This window comes from Juglans regia, chromosome 13, assembly GCF_001411555.2.
Source record: "Juglans regia cultivar Chandler chromosome 13, Walnut 2.0, whole genome shotgun sequence".
NCBI lineage: Eukaryota > Viridiplantae > Streptophyta > Magnoliopsida > Fagales > Juglandaceae > Juglans > Juglans regia.
This window is the reverse complement of record NC_049913.1, coordinates 19712782-19737771: the sequence shown is the minus strand read 5'-3', so window position 1 is coordinate 19737771 and position 24990 is coordinate 19712782. Positions and strand designations below refer to the sequence as shown.

The 24990-nt window shown below is 37.7% G+C and overlaps 1 protein-coding gene across 1 annotated transcript; it reads right to left on the bottom strand.

Annotated features, from left to right (window-relative positions):
* Nucleotides 1-19126: 19126 nt before the first annotated feature.
* Nucleotides 19127-20648, bottom strand: LOC109006453 (lignin-forming anionic peroxidase-like). Its single transcript, XM_035684348.1, has 4 exons — nucleotides 20554-20648; nucleotides 20389-20472; nucleotides 19431-19630; nucleotides 19127-19326 (listed from the first exon to the last, which is right to left on the bottom strand). The coding sequence occupies exons 1-4, from the start codon at nucleotides 20646-20648 to the stop codon at nucleotides 19127-19129; spliced, it is 579 nt and encodes a 192-aa protein (XP_035540241.1).
* Nucleotides 20649-24990: the final 4342 nt, after the last annotated feature.

The window sequence follows — 24990 nt, the reverse complement described above, 5'->3', positions numbered from 1 at the left end:
CAGATCTTACTTCTAACATATTCATAACATCATCCTAAGATCAACCATGCTTTGAATCATCAAACAAAACTCATCAAAAATCACAAAACAAAACTTGGAGTTTTTGGTTTTAAACTTAGTCCAAAACAGAAACTGTTTTTCCCAAATAACTTTGATCAATCTCTTGATCCATGGCTTAAAGACATGTGATCTTCAAACTAACACATCACATGGTTTAAAAATGTGTCCTAAAGAAGATCCAACCATCAAACTTAAAATCACATGGCTAAAATTTAATAAAACACGGATCTAATTCAAAAATATCAAATTTTAGGCCTAAACGAAATCCTCTTGCATAGAAAATCATATATTTAAAACTAATACTAAATATATTCGAAATAACATCCTAACATGTATATAAGAGGCTTATGATCATCATATAAAAATATCAAAGCCTTTGGAATAAGATCAAACCACGAAATATTCCAACTTTCACAAAACAGAAACTGTTTTTCCACTTCCAGTTTTCAAGTTTCTAACTCTAAGAAAATCTAACATCAAAAGCTTTATTCATGCAACAAAACCTCAATGAACATTCATAAACACATGTTAACAACACTCCATAAAAGTTTCGGGCCAAGATATGTCCATTAGCTTGGTCAAAACTTCCAAAACATAACATACTCTCCAGTTTCACGCCCGGAATGACCTTTCCATGGTTAAAAATACTTTTGACCAATAAAATGAGCATGGAATGAGACTAATAAGATATCCACGGAAACTAGACTCAAATATGAACAACTTTTATGAAGGAGTCATTATGAGATAATACTTACAAAGGATGGAAAATGGCCACTATGTGTGGCTAAGATATTGCCAAGTGTCCAAATAAAACTCCTCCAACCTAATTTGGACATTTCACACTGTGATTTTGAAAACACTGCATTGGGTGTGCTTATCGAGGTTACTATTCACTCCAAAAAAATGTATAATAAACTTAGTACTGAAAAATTCTAAATATTCATATTAACCTATAGTGAAAATCGTTTACCGAAATTCAACCCCGAAGTGCCCCTAAAAATAATTTCACAATTTCCAACAGACGTTTCGTCCGAAATTATGAAAAATAGTTATTGCGCCATAAAATCCTAAATAATCCATTGAGTCTAATGGCGCAGACCGTAACGCATTCTGACACTTCTAACTATCTCAAATAATTAAACTCACAAATCTAGCACCATAGTGAATGATAACACTGATTATGACGACTGACTAAAACCTGAGCGATTGGTCGATTCGTAAAAACTTATGGGTTTTTCAAAAGATTCCTAAAGTCAATAGAAATTCCACCAATGAATTTCTAGCGGGCTGTTACAGGAGGCCTCTGAACATGATGAACCCTCTAGTCCATCTCACTCACTGCTTCATCTGAAGAATAAGGTCAGAAAAGGTAATGTTAAGGCTACTTTTAATTCTGATATTTTCTTGGCTACTAGGAAGAGGAAGTTATTGCCTTTGGGTGGCTGTTCTTCTAAGGACAAATTGTCTTTTAAAAGGAAATTGAGGAATGTGAAATCATTGGCGGAGGCTGTTTCACAGCCCCGCCAAGAGAAACGAGGTTTTAAAGTTGGAACTGCAGAGGGCTTGGCAACCCTCGGACAATTCATGACCTTAACCATATGGTTAAGGATAAAAAGCCAAACATCTTATTCCTTATGGAAACTAGATTACGTAAGAATAAGATGGAATGTTTGAAGTACTTGGTTTTACTAATTTGTTTCTGGTTGAGGGGTTTGGTCATGGTGGGGGTCTGGCTTTGTTTTGGAAGGCAGATTGCGGTGTAGAGATTCAAAGTTATTCTCAAAGACATATCAATTGTTGGATTGACAACATTTCTCCTAAATCCCCATGGATTCTCGCTTGTTTCTATGGTCATCCAATTACTGAAAAAAGGATAGAGGGTTATAACATTTTAAGGCATCTCAAATCTCTGAATTCTTATATGTGGCTTTGTATTGGAGATTTCAATGAGATCCTTTCTCAAGGAGATAAGGAGGGGTGTGCAGTAAGAAGTGAGAAACATATTTCTCTTTTTAAGGATGTTTTAGGTGATTGCCAACTACATAGTCTACAGTTTACTAGAGGGAGGTTCACATGGTCTAACAACAAGTCAGACTTTTCTTTCACTAAGGAGAAATTGGATAGAGCAGTGGCATCTTCTGCTTGGTGTGAGGAATTTGGCATGGTTGATATAAGAATTCAGTCTTCTGTCTCTTATGATCATTGCCCCCTTCTCATGACTTTTCTTCATAACCATGAGTCAACTCATTCTTTGGAAAGGCCAATCAGATTTGAGGCCAGTTGGGCTTCTTATGAGGACTATGGCTCTACTATTAATTCTGCTTGGTTGCAGGCTGGTGGAATGTCTGATAATCTGGTTTCTTTGAGTAGTAAACTAGCTTGTTGCATGGAATCTATTAGAAAATGGGCTTACTCAAAAAATCCAGTCTCTGATCAGGTGCTTAGGGAGAAGATGAGCCAACTTGAAAGGATGCAATCTACTCTCATAGCAACTTCTGTACCAGAAGTCAGTAAATTGCAGAAAGAGATTTCTGCTCTTCAAGAATCCTTGAATTTAAAATGGAAACAAAGGGCCAAAGTTCATTGGCTACAGAATGGGGATAAAAACACTAAATTTTTCCATTTGAGTGCTAGTCAGAGACAAAGAAGGAGTAAATTGCACAAGTGGAAGATGAGGATGGGTTTCTGTGTAATACTGCATCAGAGATTGGTCTTGCTTTTACTCACTTTTTCCAGAACCTATTTACTTCCTCAGAGCCTTCTCAAATTGATGTTTGCCTTCATAATTTGACACCTAAAGTAACTCCTGCTATGAATGATGATTTACTTCAAGCCTTTACAGTGGAGGATGTTAAGACTGCAGTTTTCCAAATGGGACCTTTCAAAGCCCCTAGACCAGATGGTTATAGTGCATGCTTCTATCAAGACAACTGGGAGGTGGTGGGAAATGAGGTTTGTCATACGATTCTGACATTTCTAAACTCTCATGCATGTATTGAAGCCATCAATCAAACCTACCTGGTTTTAATTGCAAAGTCCAAAAGTCCCAAGATTGTTTCTTAGTACAGACCCATAAGCTTATGTAATGTCATTTATAAGGTTATTACAAATATGCTCACAAACAGATTGAAATCCATTATGCCTCTTCTTATTTCACCAAACTAGTGTGCTTTTATGCTTGGTAGGCAGATTACAGATAACATCACTATAGCCTATGAAACTCTTCACACCATGAATACAAAACTCCATGGTCAAAAGGGTTTTATGGCTTTGAAATTAGACATGAGTAAGGCTTATGACAGGGTGGAATGGAGGTTTATTTAAGTTGTTTTGTTAAAATTGGGATTCAATGACAAATGGGTTAAGTTAATCATGTCATGTATTTCTACCTCTTCATTTTCTGTTTTGGTTAATGGTGTCCCTGAACAGAGTTTCAAACCTGGAAGGGATCTTAGACAAGGCTGTCCTTTATCCCCATATCTTTTTATTCTTTGTTCTGAAGTCTTGAGTGCCCAATTGTATGCTGCAGAACAACAAAAGGTCTTAACTGGTGTACCTATTGCTTGAGGTCAGATCAGTTTAAGTCATCTGTTCTTTGTAGATGACAGCCTCTTATTTTGTAAAGCTAACATGCAGGAGTGGGTGCAACTAAATCATATTATTAGTGTATATGAAGCTGCTTCTAGCCAAAAGTTCAGCAAAAATAAGACTTCATTATTCTTCAGTAGAAACACAAGAGCGGCAACAAGGACACATATTATGGAGCTAGCTGGGTTACAGGCCTCTACTAATCTAGACCGGTATTTGGGTCTTCCTTCTATTGGGGGGAAATCAAAGTCAAGGGCTTTCAATGAAATTGTAGATAGGGTGATTATGAGGCTTGATAACTGGAAGAATAAGTTCCTATCAAAAGCAGGGAAGGAGATTCTCATTAAGGCAGTATTGTAGTCCCAACCCATCTATACAATGAGTGTTTTTCTGCTACCAAGAGTACTTTGCAAGAAATTACATTTAGCCTTTGCATGATTCTAGTGGGGTCATAAGGAAAATCAGTCTAAAATCCACTGGTCAAGTTGGGAATCCTTGTGTAAAGGGAAATCTTGTGGAGGTTTGGGGTTCAGAGACCTACATAGCTTCAATATAGCCCTTTTAGCAAAACAGATATGGAGGTTGAAAATGTTTCCAGACTCTTTACCAAGCAGGATTCTTAAAGCTAAATACTTCCCTTTTACAAACTTATCACTTGCTGCTCTAGGTGCTAGGCCTTCTTATTTATGGAGAAGTATGTTTCATTCCATTCCTCTAATTGAAGAAGGTAGTATGTGGAGAGTAGGTGATGGTACCCAGGTCAGGATATGGAAGGACAAATGGCTGCAGAGAGACTTTACATGCAGGATTCTTTCTCCTGTGTCTATTCTTCATGAGAATGTTGTGGTTGCTGATCTTATTGATACCAACACGAGGTGGTGGAATCTGAATGTTCTCCAAACGGTTTTTCAAGAGGAAGATGTGAAGGAAATATTGAAGCTACCTGTTAGTATTATGCCTTTTGCTGATAAGTTGATATGGAAAGAATTTTGTTTGGCCAATTTTCAGTTAGAAGTGCTTACCACTTACATAAGCAACTCCAAGCAAGGAATAAAGGTGAATCTTCTACTAATGGAGCTCATGGGGTGCTATGGAAGAAAATTTGGGCCTTACAAACTACTAATGTTGTAACAGTTTATTTGGTGTGCCTGTATAGATTCACTGCCCACTAGAGTTAATTTGTGTAAGAGGCAAGTGATTACTGAATCTTGTTGTCCCATTTGTATGTTGGAGGATGAAACACCAGCCCATATCTTATGGGCTTGTCCCTCTGCAAAAGATGTATGGATTTTGTGCTCTAAGCCTATGCAAAAGGCTAACTTTCAAGCAAGTACCTTCTTCCATGTTTTTGAATATCTAGTTAACAGATTACCAATGCAAGATCTTGTGCTCTTTTCCACCATAGCTCGTTTGCTTTGGTTTAGAAGAAACTCATTAATCCATAATGGGCCTTTTCAAGCTCCTAGTTTGCTTTATGGAAATGCAGTCAAGGTTGTTGAAGAGTATTATAATGCAAGCTCAAAGCCAGTAAGGTCAGTAAACCAGGATCCTTTGCATGTTACTCGTTGGGAAGCACCACCATCACATTGGGTGAAAGTTAATTGGGTTGTGGCTGTAAGATCTGCTCTTAACAAGATTGGTGTTGGTGTGGTTATAAGCGATGGTAAGGGTTCAGTTTTGGCAAGTTTAATGCAACCAAAATCTTATTGCACAGATCTTGCTTTGGCAGAAGCAAGGGGATTACTCACTGCTATGTTATTTTGTCAAGAGTTAGGACTTGACTCTATCATCTTTGAGGGAGATTCTTGTCAAGTTGTTCAAGCAGCTCATTGTCTTGATTCTTCTACTGGATGTTTGCAGTGTATTATATCAGATATCCTTAAGCTATTAAGTTCTACTCATTGGAAAATTCAGCATGTTAAGAGGGACTTGAATGGTGTTGCTCATCGACTTGCTCAAGTTGCAGTGACTTTAGATCATGAATTAATAGATATTGATTGTACTGCTGGGTGTATAGAATCTCTTGTATTGGCTAATTGCCATATCTTAGATCCATAAGAGTGATTACTGTGTTGACTTTCAAAAAAAAAATAATCCTAAGATATAAACTAACAATTAAAATTATAATTTAGGAATAATAGTAGTAAATAATTGACTAAATTTTAGTCTAATTGCTTGACTGTTGTAGTCTCTCTGACCATGAGAGTTGTCAAAGCAGAAGAGTTCGTGACAAACAAGTAATTAGACTAAAATTTAGACATTTCTTCAAGATCATTCTCCCTTGTTATCTACTCATGATAGGAAACTTGAGAACATATTCTTCAATCTAGTTTAACAATATAATACTACTATTTAATTGACTTTGTTAATTCAAACAACATGGAAATATTGTTTATAGTGTTTTTTGATACATATTGTATGACATTGCATAGATAACCTTAGACCCGTTTGGGAATTAGTGTACATTTATGTGTCCACTAATTCCTGAATTGTCCAGTGTAGACAATTTGGAATTATATTATCTGTATTGCACATTTTTGTTACTCCTACTCTCCACGTTTAATATAAAATTTTGGTGTCTTCCTCTACTGTTCATAGGGTCACAATCCCTCTATGTGAACATGTATACTTGGAGAATTATGGAGAGGTGCTGCTGAAATTTTTACTAACGTGAAAAGTAGTAGAATGACGAGATTTGTGCAATATGGATAATATAATCTTGAATGGGATAGGACCAACTACCTTACCAAAAAAGCAATGAGAATTGGAGCATGACATGCATGTGAATTTTTTATGTACGTGTTATTCATAGATAGATGTTTTTAGAAATAGACAAAAGTTGGATGCATCTTGGCGATAGACTTCGAAAGGATTACGTACCCTATGCTCATGGAATAAGACCCTTCATTGATTTTGCACCAACCTTTGCTGATAGTCATGGTTACATTAAGTGTCCATGTCGAGGGTGTAAAAATTTGTGTGATAGGATTGGATGAAGTTGAAAGTCATATATTTGTGAACAGTATGGATCAGAGGTATACCCGATGGGTACTGCATGGTGAGTCGTATGAACAGTCAGCGGATGTATTGACCGATCATCAAAATTATTTGCGGCACATGGATGATGATTATGAGCAGGATGAGATGGAGGAGATGTTGGGTGACATTGGAGCTGGGATGTTTATGGATGAGGTTAACGACAATGCTTCAAGTGGCCAAGATGCAAAGTGCGAGCTTTATCCAGGCTGTACAAAACATTTTGAAATATCGTTTATTGTGTGGGATGTTGATGAAAGTAATAAACATGGTATTGAACTTATTTAACGAGGTGCTTCCTGAAGGGTCTGTATTGCCGAAGAACTTTTATGAAGCGAAACAATTGAGAAAGAGATTAAGATTTGAGTACAAGTCCATACATGCATGCAAGAATGATTGTGTTTTGTTTTGGAAGGAGAACGAAGAGAAACAAGCATGTCCTGTATGCGGAGAGTCGAGGTGGAAGGGTAAGAAAAACGTGTCGGTTAAGGTGATGCGATATTTTCCCTTGAGACCTAGGTTGCAAAGACTATATGTGTAAGAAAACAGTTCACGATATGAGGTGGCATGAGGAAAAAAGAGTTAAGTATGACGCATATATGAGGCACCCAGCTGACTCTCGTGCGTGGCAATCTTTTGATAATCAATACCCAGAGTTTGGGATAGAAGCTCGGAACGTGCGCCTCGGACTCACAACCGATGGATTCAACCCTTTTGGGAATATGAGTACAAGTTATAGCACTTGGCTATAGTGTTGATTCCATACAATCTTCCACCATGGAGGTGCATGAAGGCGCCCAACTTTTTTGTTAACTTTACTTATCCCTGGCCCAAGATCGCCTGGGAATGACATTGATGTATTCATACATACGTTGATTGAAGAGCTAAAAGAGTTATGGGAAACAGGCGTCAAAACTTATGATGCATCCACGTCGACATCTTTTCAGTTTCATGCTACAGTAATGTGGATGATAAATGACTTTCCGGCATATGAGAATCTTTCCGGCTGAAGTACGAAAAGGAAGTTAGCGTGTCCGATGTGTAATAAAGAAACTACTAGTGAGTGGTTAAAATATTCTCAGAAGTTGTGTTTCATGGGTCATCGACGTTATCTACCAGCAAATCATGCATGGAGAAGAGAATGTGCTAAGTTTGATGGGAGAGTAAAGGACAGAATTGCACCAAATGAGTTGTCTGGGGAAAAGCTAGTGGAACAACTGGTACATGTTAGAGTGAATAATTGTTTTAAACGGAAAAAAACAAGAGAAAATGAGGCGCAGCTGAATTGAATTAGACAAAGCGTAGTATTTTTTTTTTACTTGCCATATTGGTCATCCTGCACGTTGCAACATAGTTTGGATGTAATGCATATAGAGAAGAATATTTGTGATAATATACTAGGTACATTGATGAGCATTAACAAAATGATGAAGGACACGATCAAGACGAGGAAAGATCTTGAGAGAATGAGAATTAAACATAATCTACAATTGTGGGTGGAAGGCAACAGGGTGGTCATGCCGCATGCATGTTTTACGATGACGAGGGAGGAAAGGATGAACTTCTGCAAATGGTTAGGAGGTGTGAAGTTGCCAGATGGTTATGCTTCAAATATTGGTAGATGCGTGAGCCCCGATGACTGGAAAATCAGTGGATTGAAAAGTCGTGATTGTCACGTATTTTTGCAAAAGTTATTACCTATGGGAATACATAGGAAGCTGAACTCTAATGTACGTGTCGCCATATTTGAACTCTGTATATTTTTAAGGATTTGTGCCCTCGAGTAGTAAATTGAGATATGTTGAGGAAACTGGAAGAAGATATTGATGTCATGGTCCATTTAGCAATACAATTACCTCAAAAGGTATTGTTGGGTGGACTGGTGCAGTTCCGTTGGATTTATCTAGTTGAAAGATATTTGGGTCAACTGAAGCGCACTATTGTGAATAAAGCCAGAGCTAAGGGTTCAATAACAAAGGCCTATATACACGATGAATGGTTAACATTTTGCTCTCTATATCTTCATGGTGTTGAGACACGATTTAATCATCAAAAGCGAAATGTTGATCTTGCTGCTTCGCCTCCTCGTGAGCTATCAGTGTTTTCCCAGAATGTACGACCCTTGGGTGCACAAACAAGTTACGATTTAATTGATGGAGAGTTGGGTAAAATTTGGCTGTATGTGCTAAATATTTGCCGAGAGATTGATGACTATCTCAGGTATGTTGTTTCATGCTTCGAATAATTCTAGTTTCTTGAAGTTTAAGTGTAACTATTGTGCTCAAAATATACTTCTTTTGTACTTATATACAGTGAGCACATGGATAAACTTAGGACAGAAGGCATAGATAATATATAGGCAAGATACGAGGAAGAATTTCCCGGATGGTTTGAACAATGTGTATGAACTAAAATTATATATATGCTACATTTCGAAACTTTTAACTCTGGGTAACTTTTAATAAATAAATACTATTTCAATTGTTAGATTTTGGAACAACGTGCTCGTGATCCCGGATCAGTTTCTCCTTAATTTTATGCATTGGCCTGTGGTCCCTCAAATAGAGTACTTCGATACACTGCATGCACGGTTCGAGGTTATAGATTTCATACTTTGTACTGTGAACGTAATAGAAAGACTCAAAACCCGGTGTGTTGGTCTAGGGGAGTCATGGAATAGATGATATTGACTATTATGATGTCATATGTATATTATTGGATTGAAATATCTGGGTGGGTTTGTAACATATGTTTTTAAATGTGATTGGTGAGATCTATGTGGTGGTCGGGTTTTGATACATAGGGATAATCACTTTACGAGTGTCAATACTGCATCTAAATGGTACGAAAATGATCCATTCGTATTGGCTTGTCAAGCTATCCCAAGTATATTACTTGATTAATCCAATGAAAAACGCTGATGAAGATAATGGAGAGATAACTTGGCGAGTCGTACAAAAATTTGTCCCTCGAAATATATATGAAGCATGAACGAGTACAGATTATGAGAATAGTAGAGATGAAGATGACATTGCGATTGTAGAGGCATACTAGGAAGATGGAGAGGATATTAACTTCTTTGTTGACCTCGGTGCACTCGAGTTGCTCCCCTTGTGTAGAGATGATGTCCCCCCATCCATGTTGACCCGTCCGTATTAAATGGTCATTCAATTCAAGTAAGTGAGGAGGAAGAAAAAGAAGAAGAGTCAAAAGAAGAAGACGAATCAGAATTCGAGAAGGAGGTGGATAAGGAGGACGAAGAAGAGGTTGATGATGACGACGAAGATGAAAAATACATCCGAAGATGAAAAATAAAAGTACTAAATATTTTCTTCATCTAGGTGACTATAATTATACTTTTCATAATTTCTTCTAATTAATTTTTTTATATAATTAATCATTTTCAAGGATGCCGCAAAAACGACAACGAAAAAATGTGTCTCCTCCACTAAGTCCAAGTCCCGAACCCATTGAGGACTCCCCACCCGAGGAATCCGCTCCTGAAGATCAAGTTAACACGCAAGAAAATAACAGCCAATCGATACCTACCAGTAAGGAAATGTCGTTGATAATTAATTATATAATTAATACTTTTGTCTCAATAACTATATAACTATAATTATATTATTATCATATAGTTGATGCATCTGCTCATTGCGGTCGTGGCTATACACATTGCATCTCTCTTGAGAAAAATAGAAGGCACGAAAAACTCAAGATTAACATTCCTGATAATTCCACTGGAGGAGTGGATGATAGTGCAGCAGCGCTTTCCTCCTATATTGGCACAATAGTTCGAGCTTATGCTCGATTTTATGTGCGCTCATGACGAGATGTTATGAATGAGATTAAGGAGCACATTTGAAGTTGTGTGCTAGTGAGTTACTTTGAGAGTACATTTTGTTCACCTAGATTAGTATATCATATTTTTTTACCTAATTCACTTATTAGGATGAATTCGACCTCGACTCTGGCCGTAGCGAGGATTTGAGAACTATGAATGAGTTGATAGCTACACTATTCTGACATCACAAGGAATGATGTCATGACCACGCCAAGAAGTTTGAGACGTTGGAAGAGGCTGCGCAGTCCCCTTTCCAGCAGATTAAGTTAGATGATTGGAGAAAGTGTTGTGATCTTTTCGCATCTCCAAATTATTAGGTATTCTACATTTATATCCTTTAATTATTTACATTTATATTCGTTCTATATATTATATGTATATATATTACAATTAACATTCTTAATTAATTTTGTAGTACTTAAGTTCTACAAATGCACAAAATAGATCCGCTCTGACTGTCCACCATTATGCCGGTTCAAGATCATTCCATCGTCTTGCTAAAAAATGGTAATTAAAAAATTATAGAATTCATTTATTTTTCTGATATTATTTTATTTTAGTACTAACATTATCTTTTTAAAATTGCTAATGTCGCTTTGCTAGAAACGTGATGATCCTGAAAACTTTTCCCTCATTCATGTCTATATTGCTGCTCACTAATGAGCATAATGAGTGGATGGATCTTGCCGCTATAGATAATTATGTAAGCAATATTAATTTTATTAAATAAATTATCCAGCATGTGAATAATTTATTTTTTATTTGTATTTCTTTTAATATGTTACATATTGTGTGTTTTCTTTCAAATTGCAGGAAAAAATTATGGAGATGCAGTCAACTTCTAGGGAATCCTCTCCTAGTGACATCGACATATATTTACGCAAGTGCTCGGACCGCAGTCTAGTATGGCAAGAGGTTTAAGACGATCTTTCAAGCATAGATGTTCATCTTCCTCAACCTCATTGACTTCACAAATTAATAATCTTATCAAAAATTTAGAAGTTGCACGGCGCGAGAATGAGTATATGAGGTCGAGACAGCAAGAGTGAGTCTCTCTTAGAGCGACAGTCTCATTTAAGATGTGTTTGCAGGACCAACAAAAAGACCAGGAGGAAATAAATCGTAATGAAGTCCAAGCGCAAATGCAATGAGATGATGGTGCAAATGAAATGTGTTATATAGTTGCAACAGAATCGCAGTGGGGGAAGAAAGAAGATGAAATGAATTTTATCTGTGTATATAACTAATTTTAATATCTAATTTTGAAACTTTATAAGACATTTTTAGTTGTTAATTGATGGTGTGTAATATGATACAATTGGTATGTTTTTTAATTTTATGAAATTAGTATTTCTGATCTGTACGTTCGAATGCAAATAAAAAACATTTGAGCGTGAATACACAAAATTATATAATAACATGGAACGTAGGCCTCAACATTCGAACGTACTCACCCTCAAATGAACAAAACGTTTAAATGTTTAAAGAATTAATGTTCAAACAAACCTTCGATCGTACCACTTGCGTTTGAACGCTTCTTCATTAACATTCGAAATAACATCTGAACATTAAATCCGTTACGTTTGAACATTGGTCCGTTAACGTTCGAACCGAAATTTGAACATTTATTGCAATTAACATTCGGATGCATAAATGTTCGAACGTAAATATGATATGTTTGAACTAGAATCAACGAATGTCAACTTTTGTCATTCGAATGCCAATCAGTCGGGTTAACGTTCGGACGTCCGAACGTTACTTTCTATGACAGATTTGAACTGTCACAAAAAAGGGAACATTCGAACGTTACACCAAATGAAACACCTCCAACCATCACTCAAAATATTTTTAGTGACGGTTCAACAGCAAATCGTCTCCAATTGTTTTCTGTGAAGCACATTAGCCGACGGTCGTGGTGACGGTTTGAAACCATCACCGAATATCTTTAGTGACGTTTTGCTTATTTTTTGTGACGGTTTTCTCTATCACAATAGACAAATTGTGTTGTAGTGAATGAACACTCCATTGGTCATGGAAAGTTCATATCAATTTTGTATATGAACTTCCATTTGCTTCTGTTCCCACTTTGTCATTTTCCTTGGTTGACAATTATGATCCGGTGCATTTTTCTACGCTTTGGCAAGCCAACATCACATGATCCATTTATTTGCGATATGCTTTATATAACCCCCCGGTCTTGGACGGGTCAGAGAGTTACTACTAGTAATTCAAAATTATGTCTCAATCATATAGTCATAGACTCCAAAGTTTTCAATGACATTTATAACTCATTGTTTCAAATCAACTACTTCAATATGAATAATCTAAAACACCACAAAATCTCAAAATAAATCTCAACCTTCCAAAATACCCAATCGACAAAGCAAAAATAGAATTGTTGAATAAAATGCTCAGATAATCAAAGTACCATCTTTGTACTTATTGCACTATGCTCACGTAGCCTTATACAAGATTTCTAGTTTTGATCCCCAGCTGTACCATCAATATATCTGAAAAATCTTATGGAGATAAGGGGTGAGTTATCAACAACTCAGTAAGTAGAGAACATATACTAGTATGTAAACATGTGCCATTTTCAGAAAGTTCATTATGCAGAAAACAAAACATTTCATTTTCATATGCAGATCTCATAAACATGTTATTAGAAAATCAGAGCGACTTGTCAATCTTTTCATACTAAAAAACCAATTGTTCATATTTAAAGACCCTTTTCATATTCAAAGACCATTTTCATATTCAAAAACGCTTTGGAATAACATAACTGAACATCTTCATCTTATCATATCATATCATATCATATCATATCAAATCATATACCATGTTTAACCCCCATGGTAAGGTTGTGCTATCCCCAGTTGCCAAACCATGCAGTATCATATTGTGAAACTTCCCCTTTTTCAATTTCGGAGCTCCGAGTGTGCACACATGAAAGAACACATAAAAGACCACTTTGTTTCCAAAGTGGGTGCACACATATCATATCATACCATGCTGGTACCAACCATATCTCATGAACCGGTATCATCATATTAGAACCATATTCAGAATCAGAATCAAAACAGATAAGTATGCCAAAGGCTTTTCATATCCATATCATATCAAAGCACGTGCATATCATTTTCAGATGATCAATAACAGATCCAAAACATTTCATATCACACGTATACATTTCAAAAACATGTCAAATATTGCTCTTTTATATTCACTCTTTTGTACATTTCATAAACATGTCAAATATTGCTCATGTCCATACTATTCCTGTTAAAAAGCATTTTTCTCTTTCATATAGATTTTCATGAGTGAATGCAAAACACATATACTTAGGTTGTCTTCACGTTTTCTTTTAAAAACATATCATGCACATTTTACAAACCAATCTTAGTTAATTTTTTTTATGCAAATCTAGCATAGGAACCCCGCTTACCTGGACTTTTTAGCTTTTCTGAATCTTTCCATAATCGTGTCGAATGAATACCAATTGTCACCTATACGGAATACTAAACGTTACTAAACTTCTAAAAGAACTGCTAAAACTCTCCATCTACTTAAATTCATACTACGGAAATGGCTTTAATAATAGTATAGTTATCAGAAATCTAAAAATATATTATCATTAAAAATAATCTTAACTTATTATAATATAATTTTATCAAGTATGGCAAAACAACTTAAACTCATTTTGAAAATTAACATAATCATAATTAAAACTCATATCTTGATAAACTATTATTAAAACACTAACTCAATACTGCCAACATATAATCTAGTTGGAAGTCATAAATTTCTTAAGCAATATTAAATTCATAAAATATTCTTAATATTACTTATATTAAAAAAATCATCGTAAATTACTAATCATATCTAATTTAAAACTATCCAAAATTAATTTCATATAATAGGCTTAAAGAATTTAAAAAAAAATAATTTTAAACACTTACAATTTTCTACCAAAATCAAACCATAAAACTAATACCCGATAATATAATTAAAGTCTTTAAATATTTTCTTTGAAATCAAGTTTAATATAAAAATATGCCTTTTGGACCATCTGATGACAAGGGTGTTTAGGGAAAAAAAAATATATACATGGGCTCTTTGGGTAAAGCATGCATGGTCACAACAAAGAAAGAACTATGAGATTATAACTTCCAGAATCAAACTGTGCGTAAGGATCAGTCCATACTCACCGAGACGGGTGGCCAGTGACGACGGAAGCGGCGGCTGAACTAGATGTATGGTGTACGGCTTGGCTGAAGTGCACTGACAGCGAGAGAGAAAGAGATAGAATCCAAGAGAAAAAGGGAGAGGGAGTTACGGACCATGCAACGTGGGGGTTGCAGTCCGACCATGGAGTCTTGCCCGTGATCTGCGGTGGCTCCACTTGCGGGTTCACGGTTGGGCCACGGCGCACAGACGGCAAGTAACGGTGCTGCTAGCAAGGAAGATGTGTTTAACGGAACCATGTTCTTGGTGATGGGTTGTTGCGGTAGTTCGGTGATGGGCGGCAGTGTGGTGGTTGAGCAACAACGGCAACCTGCAGTCATCTACCATGTAAGGGCAGCGACGACAAAGAGATGAGGAGAGGGAAATCGAGAGGAACCGAACACAGAGGGGGAAAATGTTTGAGAGAGTGGGTGCTCTGTTTCGACTTGACCAAAACAGAGGTCCTTGTACGTGCGCTGAGCCGTGCACCTGGGTTGTTTCCATGATGGTCAACGGCGGAGGGAGAAGCTTCGGTTGGGGTATAAAGCAGGGCCAAGTGACTACAACGTGAAGGGAAGAGTAGATGGCAGCTTATACTCGGTGATGCATGGTGGTTTTCAGGTGTCTACGCAGCGTTAGTGCAAGATGGCAACGGTGAGAAAAATGTTGAAATTTCACGGAGGCTATCAGAGACATGGAGGTTTTGGAAACCGGGGTGGAGCAAACTTCGGGAGTAAAGAAAACTGGAAGGGAAGAGAAGAAATCGGGGAAAACAATTGAAATGTGAGGAGGAAGATCTTACTAAAACGGCATCGTTCCCTCAGGTTGGGCTTCCATACTACTTGGGCTTGGGTTTCAAGGGCTGGGTATTACACTTTAGCCTTCTATATATGTATGTGTGGAGTTTTCGTCAAATGGTCATATATGAACGAAAAAAATTCTGTTCGAACACTTTCGAACATAAATGAAAATAAGAAAAATATTTTTTGGGACTCCCAAAAAACCTTTTGTGACAGATTTTAATTTTAGACGAATTAGCGACAAAAGAATTTCATCCCAAAATAGTAAGTTTGTTGTAATGGAAGTAATAATTTTGATATGATATCTTCTCCTGAATTTTTAAGTACCCAACATTTTCAAGGAACTGTAATCAAGTATCAAAAGACTAACGATCCACTATATCATGCCCAAGCGTGCAAGTTCAAGATAAGCCCTTAAAAAAAGTGAGACCAATAAAAGAAAGGTGATCACTTTGCTTGCATTATCCAGACTTATATCTAATATCTAGTATTATTCATTAGTTACAGAGATATCTATATAAAACCATTTCTTCTTTCCATTTTTTTTTTCTTTTTTCTAAGCCATTTCTTCTTTCCAGTAATTTGAAACATAAGAAACTTTGCACTTTTATTTGAAACGTAAAAAATGACTCATCTACACACACTTGTTTCACTTTGAAATGATGTCACATAAATTACAAAAACAACGAACTTAAGAAAAGAATAAAAAAATTAATAGATTTTGTAACGCTCTAGTCCCGGATGGGTCAGAGAGTTACCTCTTAACACTTAAAATCATATCTCATTGTACAAATATAAACTCTAATTCCTCAATTACTCATAGACCTCATTGCTTTATACCATTTACTTCAAAATAAAGAACTAAGAATACGACGAAGTCTAAAAAAAATGCCAACTTCCCAAGGTACTAAGTCAACAGAGCAAAACGAAACTATTCAATAAAAAATTCTCCAATAACAAGTACCCTCTTTGTATTTAATATATTATGCTCACAAAGCCTTACCCATGCTTCCTATTCTTAAACCTCCGTTGAAGTATCCAAAATATCTGAAAAATGTTGGGGAGATAAGGGGTAAGTTATCAACAACTCAATAAGCAGAGAACATGTGCTAGCGTGCAAATATGAGCACTTACAAAGTATAGTATGTGGAACAAAATATTTTCTGGAGTTATCATGCAGAACAAAACATGTTTCAGACGTAATAGAGCGACGATTTTAAGACAAGTAAAACCCAGAGTACTTTGGCATAACATTACCTGAGTATCATCATCACATCAAAACAGAGCATCTCACAGAGCAGAGACCATGTTTCACCCCAGTGGTAGGGTTTTGCTAACCCCAGTGGCCAAATCGGACAGAGACAGAGGTGAAATCTTTCCCTTATTCTTCTCGGAGCCCCGAGTGTGCACACAGGAAAGACCACAGTAAAACCACTTTGTTTCCAAAGTGGGTGCACTCAGAGACAAAGAAGTTGGTACCAACCCAAACAGACTAGAGCATAGTAGAGTAGAGCAGAGACAGCGTCAGTTACAAAATCAGTACATTATACCAATGGTTTTCAGATGCCATATCAAAACAAAACAGAGTACTGAAACATAATCAGATCCTTCTCACATACTGAAAACAAAAGTCGGAGCATTTTTTTAAATTAATGCACAATTTTTCAGATTCTCAATATTGCTCTTTCTCAGATTTCAGAAACAGCATGACAAAATTTAGCTCATGTTTACACAATGCATGTCATAAATTATTTTTCCTTTTTCGTACAAATTTCATGAGTAATGCATATAGGCGATTTGGTTGGTTTTTCCCAAGTTCTCATTTCATCACAAAATATGCAAAGTTTTCAAAAAGTCAACCTCAGTCTCAATAATTCATATAAAACCTAGCATAGGAACCCCGCTTACCTGGACTTTTTAACTTTTCTGAATCTTTCCATAATCGTGCCAAATGAATACCAATTGTCACCTATACGGAATACTAAACCTTACTAAACTTCTAAAAGAACTGCTAAAACTCTCCATCCACTTATTATAATATAATTTTATCATGGTAAAACAACTTAAACTCATTTTGAAAATTAACATAATCATAATTAAAACTCATATATCGATAAACTATTATTAAAACACTAACTTAATACTGCCAACTTATAACCTAGTAGGAAGTCATAAATTTCTTAATCAATATTAATTCATAAAATATTCTTAATAATGCTTATATTAAAAATCATCGTAAATTACTAATCATATCTAATTTAAAACTATCCAAAATTTCTTTCATATAAAAGGCTTTAAGTGTTTTCAAAAAAAAATTAATTTTAAACACTTACAATTTTCTACCAAAATTAAACCATAAAATTAATATCCGATAATATAATTAAAGCCTATAAATATTTTCTATGAAATCAAGTTTAATATAAAAATATGCCTTTTGGACCATTTGATGACAAGGGTGTTTAGGGAAATAAAAAAATATATACAAGGCTCTTTGGGTAAAGCATGCATGGTCACAACAAAGAAAGAGCTATGAGATTATAACTTCCAGAATCAAACGGATCAGTCCATACTCACCGAGAGGGGTGGCCAGGGACGACGGAAGCGGCAGCTGAACTAGATCTACAGTGTACAGCTTGGCTGAAGTGCAGTGACAGCGAGAGAGAAAGAGATATAATCCAAGAGAAAGAGGGAAAGGGAGTTACGGACCATGCAACGTGGGGGATGCAGTTCAACCCTGGAGTCTTGCCTGTGATCTGTGGTGGCTCCACTTGCAGGTTCACTGTTGGGTTACGACGCATGGATGGCAAGTGATCGTGCGGCAAGCATGGAAGCTATGTTTAACGGAACCATGCCCTTGGTGATGGGTTGTTGTGGTAGTTTGGCGATGGGCGACAATGTGGTGGTTGAGCAACGATGACGACCTACAGTCATTTGCCATGTAAGGGCAGTGACGGCAGAGAGATGAGGAGAGGGAAACTGAGAGGAACCGAACACAGAGGGGGGAAATGTTTGAGAGAGTGGGTGCTATGTTTCGGCTTGACCAAAATAGAGGTCCTTGTACCTACGTTGAGTCGTGTGCTTGGGTTGTTTCCTTGGTGGTCAACGGCGGTGGGAGAAGCTTTGGTTGGGGTATAAAGCAAGGGGCAGGTGACCACGGCGTGAAGGGAAGAGAAGATGGCGGCTTATACTCGGTGATGCATGGTGTTTTTCAGGTGTCTGTGCAGCATTAGTGCAAGATGGCAGAGTGAGAAGAATGTTGACATTTCACGGTGGCTATCAGAGGGAGAGAGCCTGTTCTGAAGAGGGGAGTTGTGATAAGAGGATAAGGAGTAGAAGAGAAATTGTAGAGACATGGAGGTTTTGGAAACTGAGGTGGAGGAAACTTTGGGGGTAAAGAAAACTGAAAGGGAAGGGAAGAAATCGGGGAAAGCAATTGAAATGTGAGGAGGAAGATCTTGCTAAAATGGAATTGTTCCCTCATGAAAGGTTAGGCTTCCATACTGTCTGGGCTTGGGTTTTAGGGGTTGGGTATTACAGATTTGCTGAACACTTAGTTGACAGCAGTGCAAACGTTTCATGTCTGTCCTTGAGATATGAAAGTTGAAGGGCTCTTGCTATAGTACTCTATAACAATGTCGTCTGTGGATCTTCCACTAAATAGTATCTGATCAGATTCGAGAAGACCCTTCTTCTGAATGAGATTCTTGAAGTAATTATTATCAAAAGAATTGGGTGCCACCAAATCAAGCGGTGCTATCTTCTCATCGTCGCTACCTACAGCAAGTGAACACCTGCTTTTTCTACCAAGTTATTTACCAATACTTCAAAGCTATGGAGAGAATTAATACTAGTTGAGAAAGGTAGTACTAGCTAGTGACTCAGAGCGACAGATGCATCTCGAGCTACAACTGCTAGAATATCTGCACATGATACAATGCCAGGGCAAACGTTCTCCACCTTGGACTTGACATTATCAATAACTTCGTATCCTCTCACTGAACGAGCATTGTTTAGCGCTGTTTTCTCAACCAATACTGAGGGAGTATCATCAAGCAAAATTGATGCAGTGCAATTAACCCTATATGAATCAAATGATTCATAGTAATTATGTTATCTATTATTCATAGTACCCGGAATAAAAATATTAATTTAAGGGTCATGCAAACTTTACTGACCTGAACGAAACAATCATGGAAATGAAATCGAATAAGCGATGCTGCCATTCTACGCTCATGAGAAATGGCACTTCTAGTGGCTGTCCGGATCGTGCTTAGTGCTTTCGGACATGTACTGTCATAAAACGTAGAGTATAGCTGTGCTTCGCATGGCATGATTGAGATAAACAAGAATACAACTAGAATCAAGCTGTTAGGGTGCTGTTGAGTCTGAGTGGTATGTAAATAAGGATGGTGAATAAATGGTCTGTAAAGGTTATCATGATTGCATATGATCTGTTTGTAAAAATGAGGAAATGAAAATAGCAAGAGGAAGAAGATGAAAAAGTGGCCACGCCTTGGTGATTCGAGGTCCCAGACTGCCAATTCCTCCAAAGAAACAACTACAGTGTTTGCTCAATGTTTTTCAGAATGCCCACTATTGATTCCCTGCACCCCTTTATGACCATCGTCCTAACGAAATTTGGTAGAAAAGACACACTTAACCATTAACAAACTTCTTCTAGAACTTACCAAATAAAAGAGATGTGGACTACACTTTATTACAAAACGCATAGCAAAGTAACTCAACAAAATGCACAGTTTATCACTTGGTAGAACGACACCGTATGGCTGGCAGTAAAACGACACCGCCTCAGATTAGCTTCATAACTCCAAACACTTCACTTTGAACACTTTGAGTTCTACCCGACGCACGCTTGCTTCTTCTTCCTCCTTCTCATACTCTGGCTCTGCACTCTCTAACCTACATATCTGAGCCATAACATTCCCCCAAACTTAAAGAACCTTGCCCACAAGGTGGGGATAAAGTTCTTGAAGTTTTCACAGTGATTCCCACGTATTATCCTTGGATGAAGCCCCAAACCATTTCACCAATACCTCGGTCAGTGCTCTGTTCCCTTGCCATTTCACCAATACCATGGCCTCCGGTTTAGGCTAAAGATCCCCATGTTTATCAACTGGAGGAAGGGTTGGTAAGGGTTGGATCTGAAACCCCAGCTTTTTCTTTAAACATGAAACATGGAATACCGGATGGATTCTTGAAGATGGCGGTAGGTTCAGACGATATGACACAGTCCCTATTTTTTGCAATACTTGGAAAGGCCCAAAAAATCGTGGAGAGAGCCTTAGGTTCCGATGGAGGGCTACTGATTTCTGGCGATAGGGTTGCAAATGCTGGTAAACCCAATCACCCACTTCGAAGTTTCTTTTAGTTCTTTTACGGTTAGCAAACAACTTCATGCGATTCTGAGCCCACTCTAAATTCTCCTTTAACAGTTCCTTAATCTTTTCTCTAGACTTCAGCAGTTGATCAACAACGTCGGGGGAGGAGGTTCCTGGTACGTACGACAACAGCCTGGTTGGGCAATACCCATATAATGCTTTGAAAGGTGAGAGTATGGTTGTTGTGTGATACGAATTGTTGTAACTCCATTCGGCCATAGATAACCAACGACTCCAGTTCTTTTGTTTAGTGCCAGTATAACACCTTAAATAAGTTTCAAGGCACTTATTGAGTGCCTCTATCTGACCATCCGACTAAGGATGATAAGCTGAGCTAAAACTCAATGTGGTCCCCTATAGCGTGAATAAAGTCCGTCAGAAAGAACTCAAGAACACTGTGTCATGATCTGAAACAATCGTCTTAGGGAGACCATGTAGTTTAAATACCCCATCCATGAAAGTTTGAGCCACTTGATGTGCAGTATAGGGATGTGCTAGAGCAAACAAATGTCCATATTTGGTGTAGCAATCCACTACCACCAGGATGACACTAAATCCATTAGAGAGGGATAAACCCTCAATAAAGTCTAGTGCTATGTCTGACCAAGCTTGGCTAGGTATGGGTAGAGGTTGCAATAATCTAGGGACAGACATGGTTTCAGTCTTGTTTACTTGGCAAATATCACGTTCTCGGATTATCTTCTTTACGTCCTTCTTCATTCCCTGCCAAAAAAAATCCCTTTTTGCCCTTTGATATGTCTTGAGGTAATCGGTATGACCCGCATGAAGATTAACATGAATGTAGTCGATGACTTTATTTTTGAAACCAGAATCATGTACCAATACAATACGACCCCTCTTCAAAATAATACCTTGCTGAATAAAGTATCTATTAGGAACCTCTAGCTTGTTTTGCAACCTGTCCAGTAAAGCCACCATCGCAGCTGAGGAAGAATAACTCATCTTCAATTCAGTTAGCCAATCTGGTATGGGAAATGACACCATGGCTAAATACCCCACCCCATAGTCCATATCTTCATCCCTTCTTGAAAGGGTATCCGCAACCTTATTCTCCTTGCCCTTTTTATATTCTATGGAGAAATCATACCCCATGAGTTTTGTAAGCCATTTTTGTTGGGTTGCCGTGCCTATTTTTTGCTCCAGTAAAAACTTCAAAGCTTGTTGGTCAGTCTTAATAATGAAGGACTGACCCAACAAGTAAGGCCTCCATCGTTGCATTGTCATGACTAAGGCTAGTAGTTCTTTTTCATACGTGGACAACAATAGTGCTTTCCCTTTTAACGACTTGCTCATATAAGCCACATGTCTTCTTTCCTGCATTAAAACAGCACCCATACCCACTCCGCAAGCATCACATTAGATTGTAAAATGCTTAGAAAAATCAGGAAGTGTTAAAACAAGAGGATTAGAGACTACCTCTTTTAGTTGGCTAAAGGCTTGGGCTGCCCATTAGTCAAGCTAAAAGAATTCTTTTTTAAAAGGATGATGAGAGGTGCAACAATGATGCCATAGTTCTTTATGAACTTCCGGTAGTAGCCAGTTAGTCCAAGGAACCCTCTCAAAGATTTCAAAATTTTTTGGTATTGGCCATTCAAGCATCGAACTAATCCTTTAACAATCTGTTTGCACCCCTTCTGCCGAAATAACATGGCCCAAATAATTAACTTCCTTGACCCTATAACTACATTTTGATTACTTGGCAAATAACTGGTTGTCCTGTAATAATTCAAGGACCTGTTGTAAATGGACTAAAAGATCTTCTCACTACCTTCTGTAAACGAGTATGTCATCAAAAAATACAAGGACGAACCTCCTAAAAAATGGCCTAAAGACCTCGTTCATCAAGCCTTGAAAAGTGGCTGGGGTGTTGGTCAGTCCGTAGGGAATTACTAAGGACTCGTAATGTCCTTCGTGCGTGCAAAATGTTGTTTTTGCGACATCCTCTAGTACTACACAAATCTGGTGATAACCGGATTGTAAATCTAATTTCGAAAACACCACAGCGCCAAAGAACTCATCCAGTTGTTCATCGATGACTGGTATTGGAAATTTATCCTTTATTGTGTGTTGGTTTAAAGCCCTATAGTCAACACAATCTCCTACTTCCATCCGCCTTGCGGACTAACAGAACGGGTGAAGAGAATGGGCTGGAACTTGGCCTTATTACTCCTGAATTCAAAAGGTCCTTCACTATTTTTTCAATTTCTGACTTTTGGTAATGGGGGTAATGGTAGGGTCGAGTAGAAATTGGTGGGGTTCCTTCTTTTAAAATTATTTTATGATCTTGTAGCCGTGAGGGTGGAAGACTTGTAGGCTCTTCAAACACTGCAGAAAATCTGCCCAACACAGCTTTCAGGTCCCCCTAGCTTAACTTGAGATTTCTCACAATTTATAGATAATAATTGTAAGAAAACCCCCTGCCCTTAGTCACTTCAGTTTTCAACCATTTAGAACTTCCTTCAAACGACAAAGTGCTAAGTGGAATACCACATAGGCAAACCTTTTTGCCCTCCCAAAAAAATTGCATGCGCAATTTTGAGAAGTCCCATATAATTAGGCTCAAAGTTTTAAGCCACTGCACTCCCATTACAACATCACAACCACCCAACGTTAAAAGAAAAAAAGAAGAGGAGAACTTGTTACCTTGCACTGATAAATTCCAACTTGCTGCATAGGCCGCGCTTTTGATAGTTTCCCCATTAGCTACATGAACTGAAAGTTGGGTCGGTCCCTCCACCTAAAGCTTAGCTTGTTTGGCAATGGATGGGTCTAGGAAGTTATGGGTACTCCCCGAATCTACCAATACCACCACTGAAATACCCCTTATCCGCCCAGCCAAACGCATGGTGTTAGCATTTGTAGTTCCTGCTATTGCTTCCATGGTTTTCTAGTGCTCAGTAAGTATTCCTCTTGAATTTGTGCTAATCCAAAGGCTACGTTCAAGTTAATAGGACTAAGCATCCGAATAGGGAGGTGGATTTCATCCTTTAAGCCGCTTAGAAAACAACTTAACTATGATGTTTAGAGACAAAGACTCAAATTGAGCCTTATAAGCAGCTACTGTGATGGTTTGTTTTAAGAGTGTTAACGCTTCCATTGGGTCATCATAGGCTGTGGGGCCAAAGCATATTTGTAGCACCCTAGTGAATGTTTCCCAGCTATTAAAGAGGGCACTCTCAAGTGCATCCTGATACCAAATTAGGGCCTCACCATTCATGTGATAGGATGCCATTAATAGTCGTTGTGCAGGTGGTGTTTGGTGATATTCAAAATAATGATGTGCTTTAAATATCCATGCTACAGGATTCCCACCTTCAAAGTTTGGAAACTCCATCCGGACTCCCCTGTGAAAGTTCCTCCGTGCATCATGAAGTTCCAGCTCATGTTCATTACACTACTCTCGTTGAGGATTCTGGTTGGCCACAATAGTCCCCATCATATCGGCCATTTGATCAAGTCTTTCCCGAATTTCCTGGAGCTGCACTTCATGGGTGTCTACTTGGCATTGCAGAAGCCCTTGTTGTTGCTTGGAACGTGTTCCATCAGCCATTGGATCTGTGGTCTATAGTTTTGTTAGGGTTCTGTTGAGTCTGAGTAGTATGTAAATAAGGATGGTGAATAAATGGTTTGTACAGGTTATTGTGTATGGGCAGATTGCATATGATCTGTTTGTAAAAATGAGGAAATGAAAATAGTAAGAGGAAGAAGATGAAATAGTGGCCACGCCTTGGGGATTCGAGGTCCCAATTCCTCCAAAGAAACAACTACAGTGTCCGCTCAATGTTTTTCAGAATGCCCACTACAAATTCCCTGCACCCCCTTTACAACCATCATCCTAACGAAATTTGGCAGAAAAGACACACTTAACCCTTAACAAACTTCTTCTAGAACTTACCAAATAAAAGAGACGTGGACTACACTTTATTAAAAAATGCATAGCAAAGTAACTCAACAGAACGCACAACTTTATCACTTGGTAGAATGGCACCGTATGGCTGGCAGTAAAATGGCGCCACAT

Excerpts from the sequence above, each read along its gene's own strand:
- LOC109006453 (XM_035684348.1), bottom strand. The coding sequence starts at position 20,648 with ATGGTATTGGTGAAATGGCAAGGGAACAGAGCACTGACCGAGGTATTG. Across the intron at positions 19,631-20,388 it reads CTCAAAGTGTTCAAAGTGAA|GGTTAATTGCACTGCATCAA; the intron begins GTGTTTGGAGTT and ends TGATTCATATAG. Across the intron at positions 19,327-19,430 it reads AGATGCATCTGTCGCTCTGA|GTAGCGACGATGAGAAGATA; the intron begins GTCACTAGCTAG and ends CACTTGCTGTAG.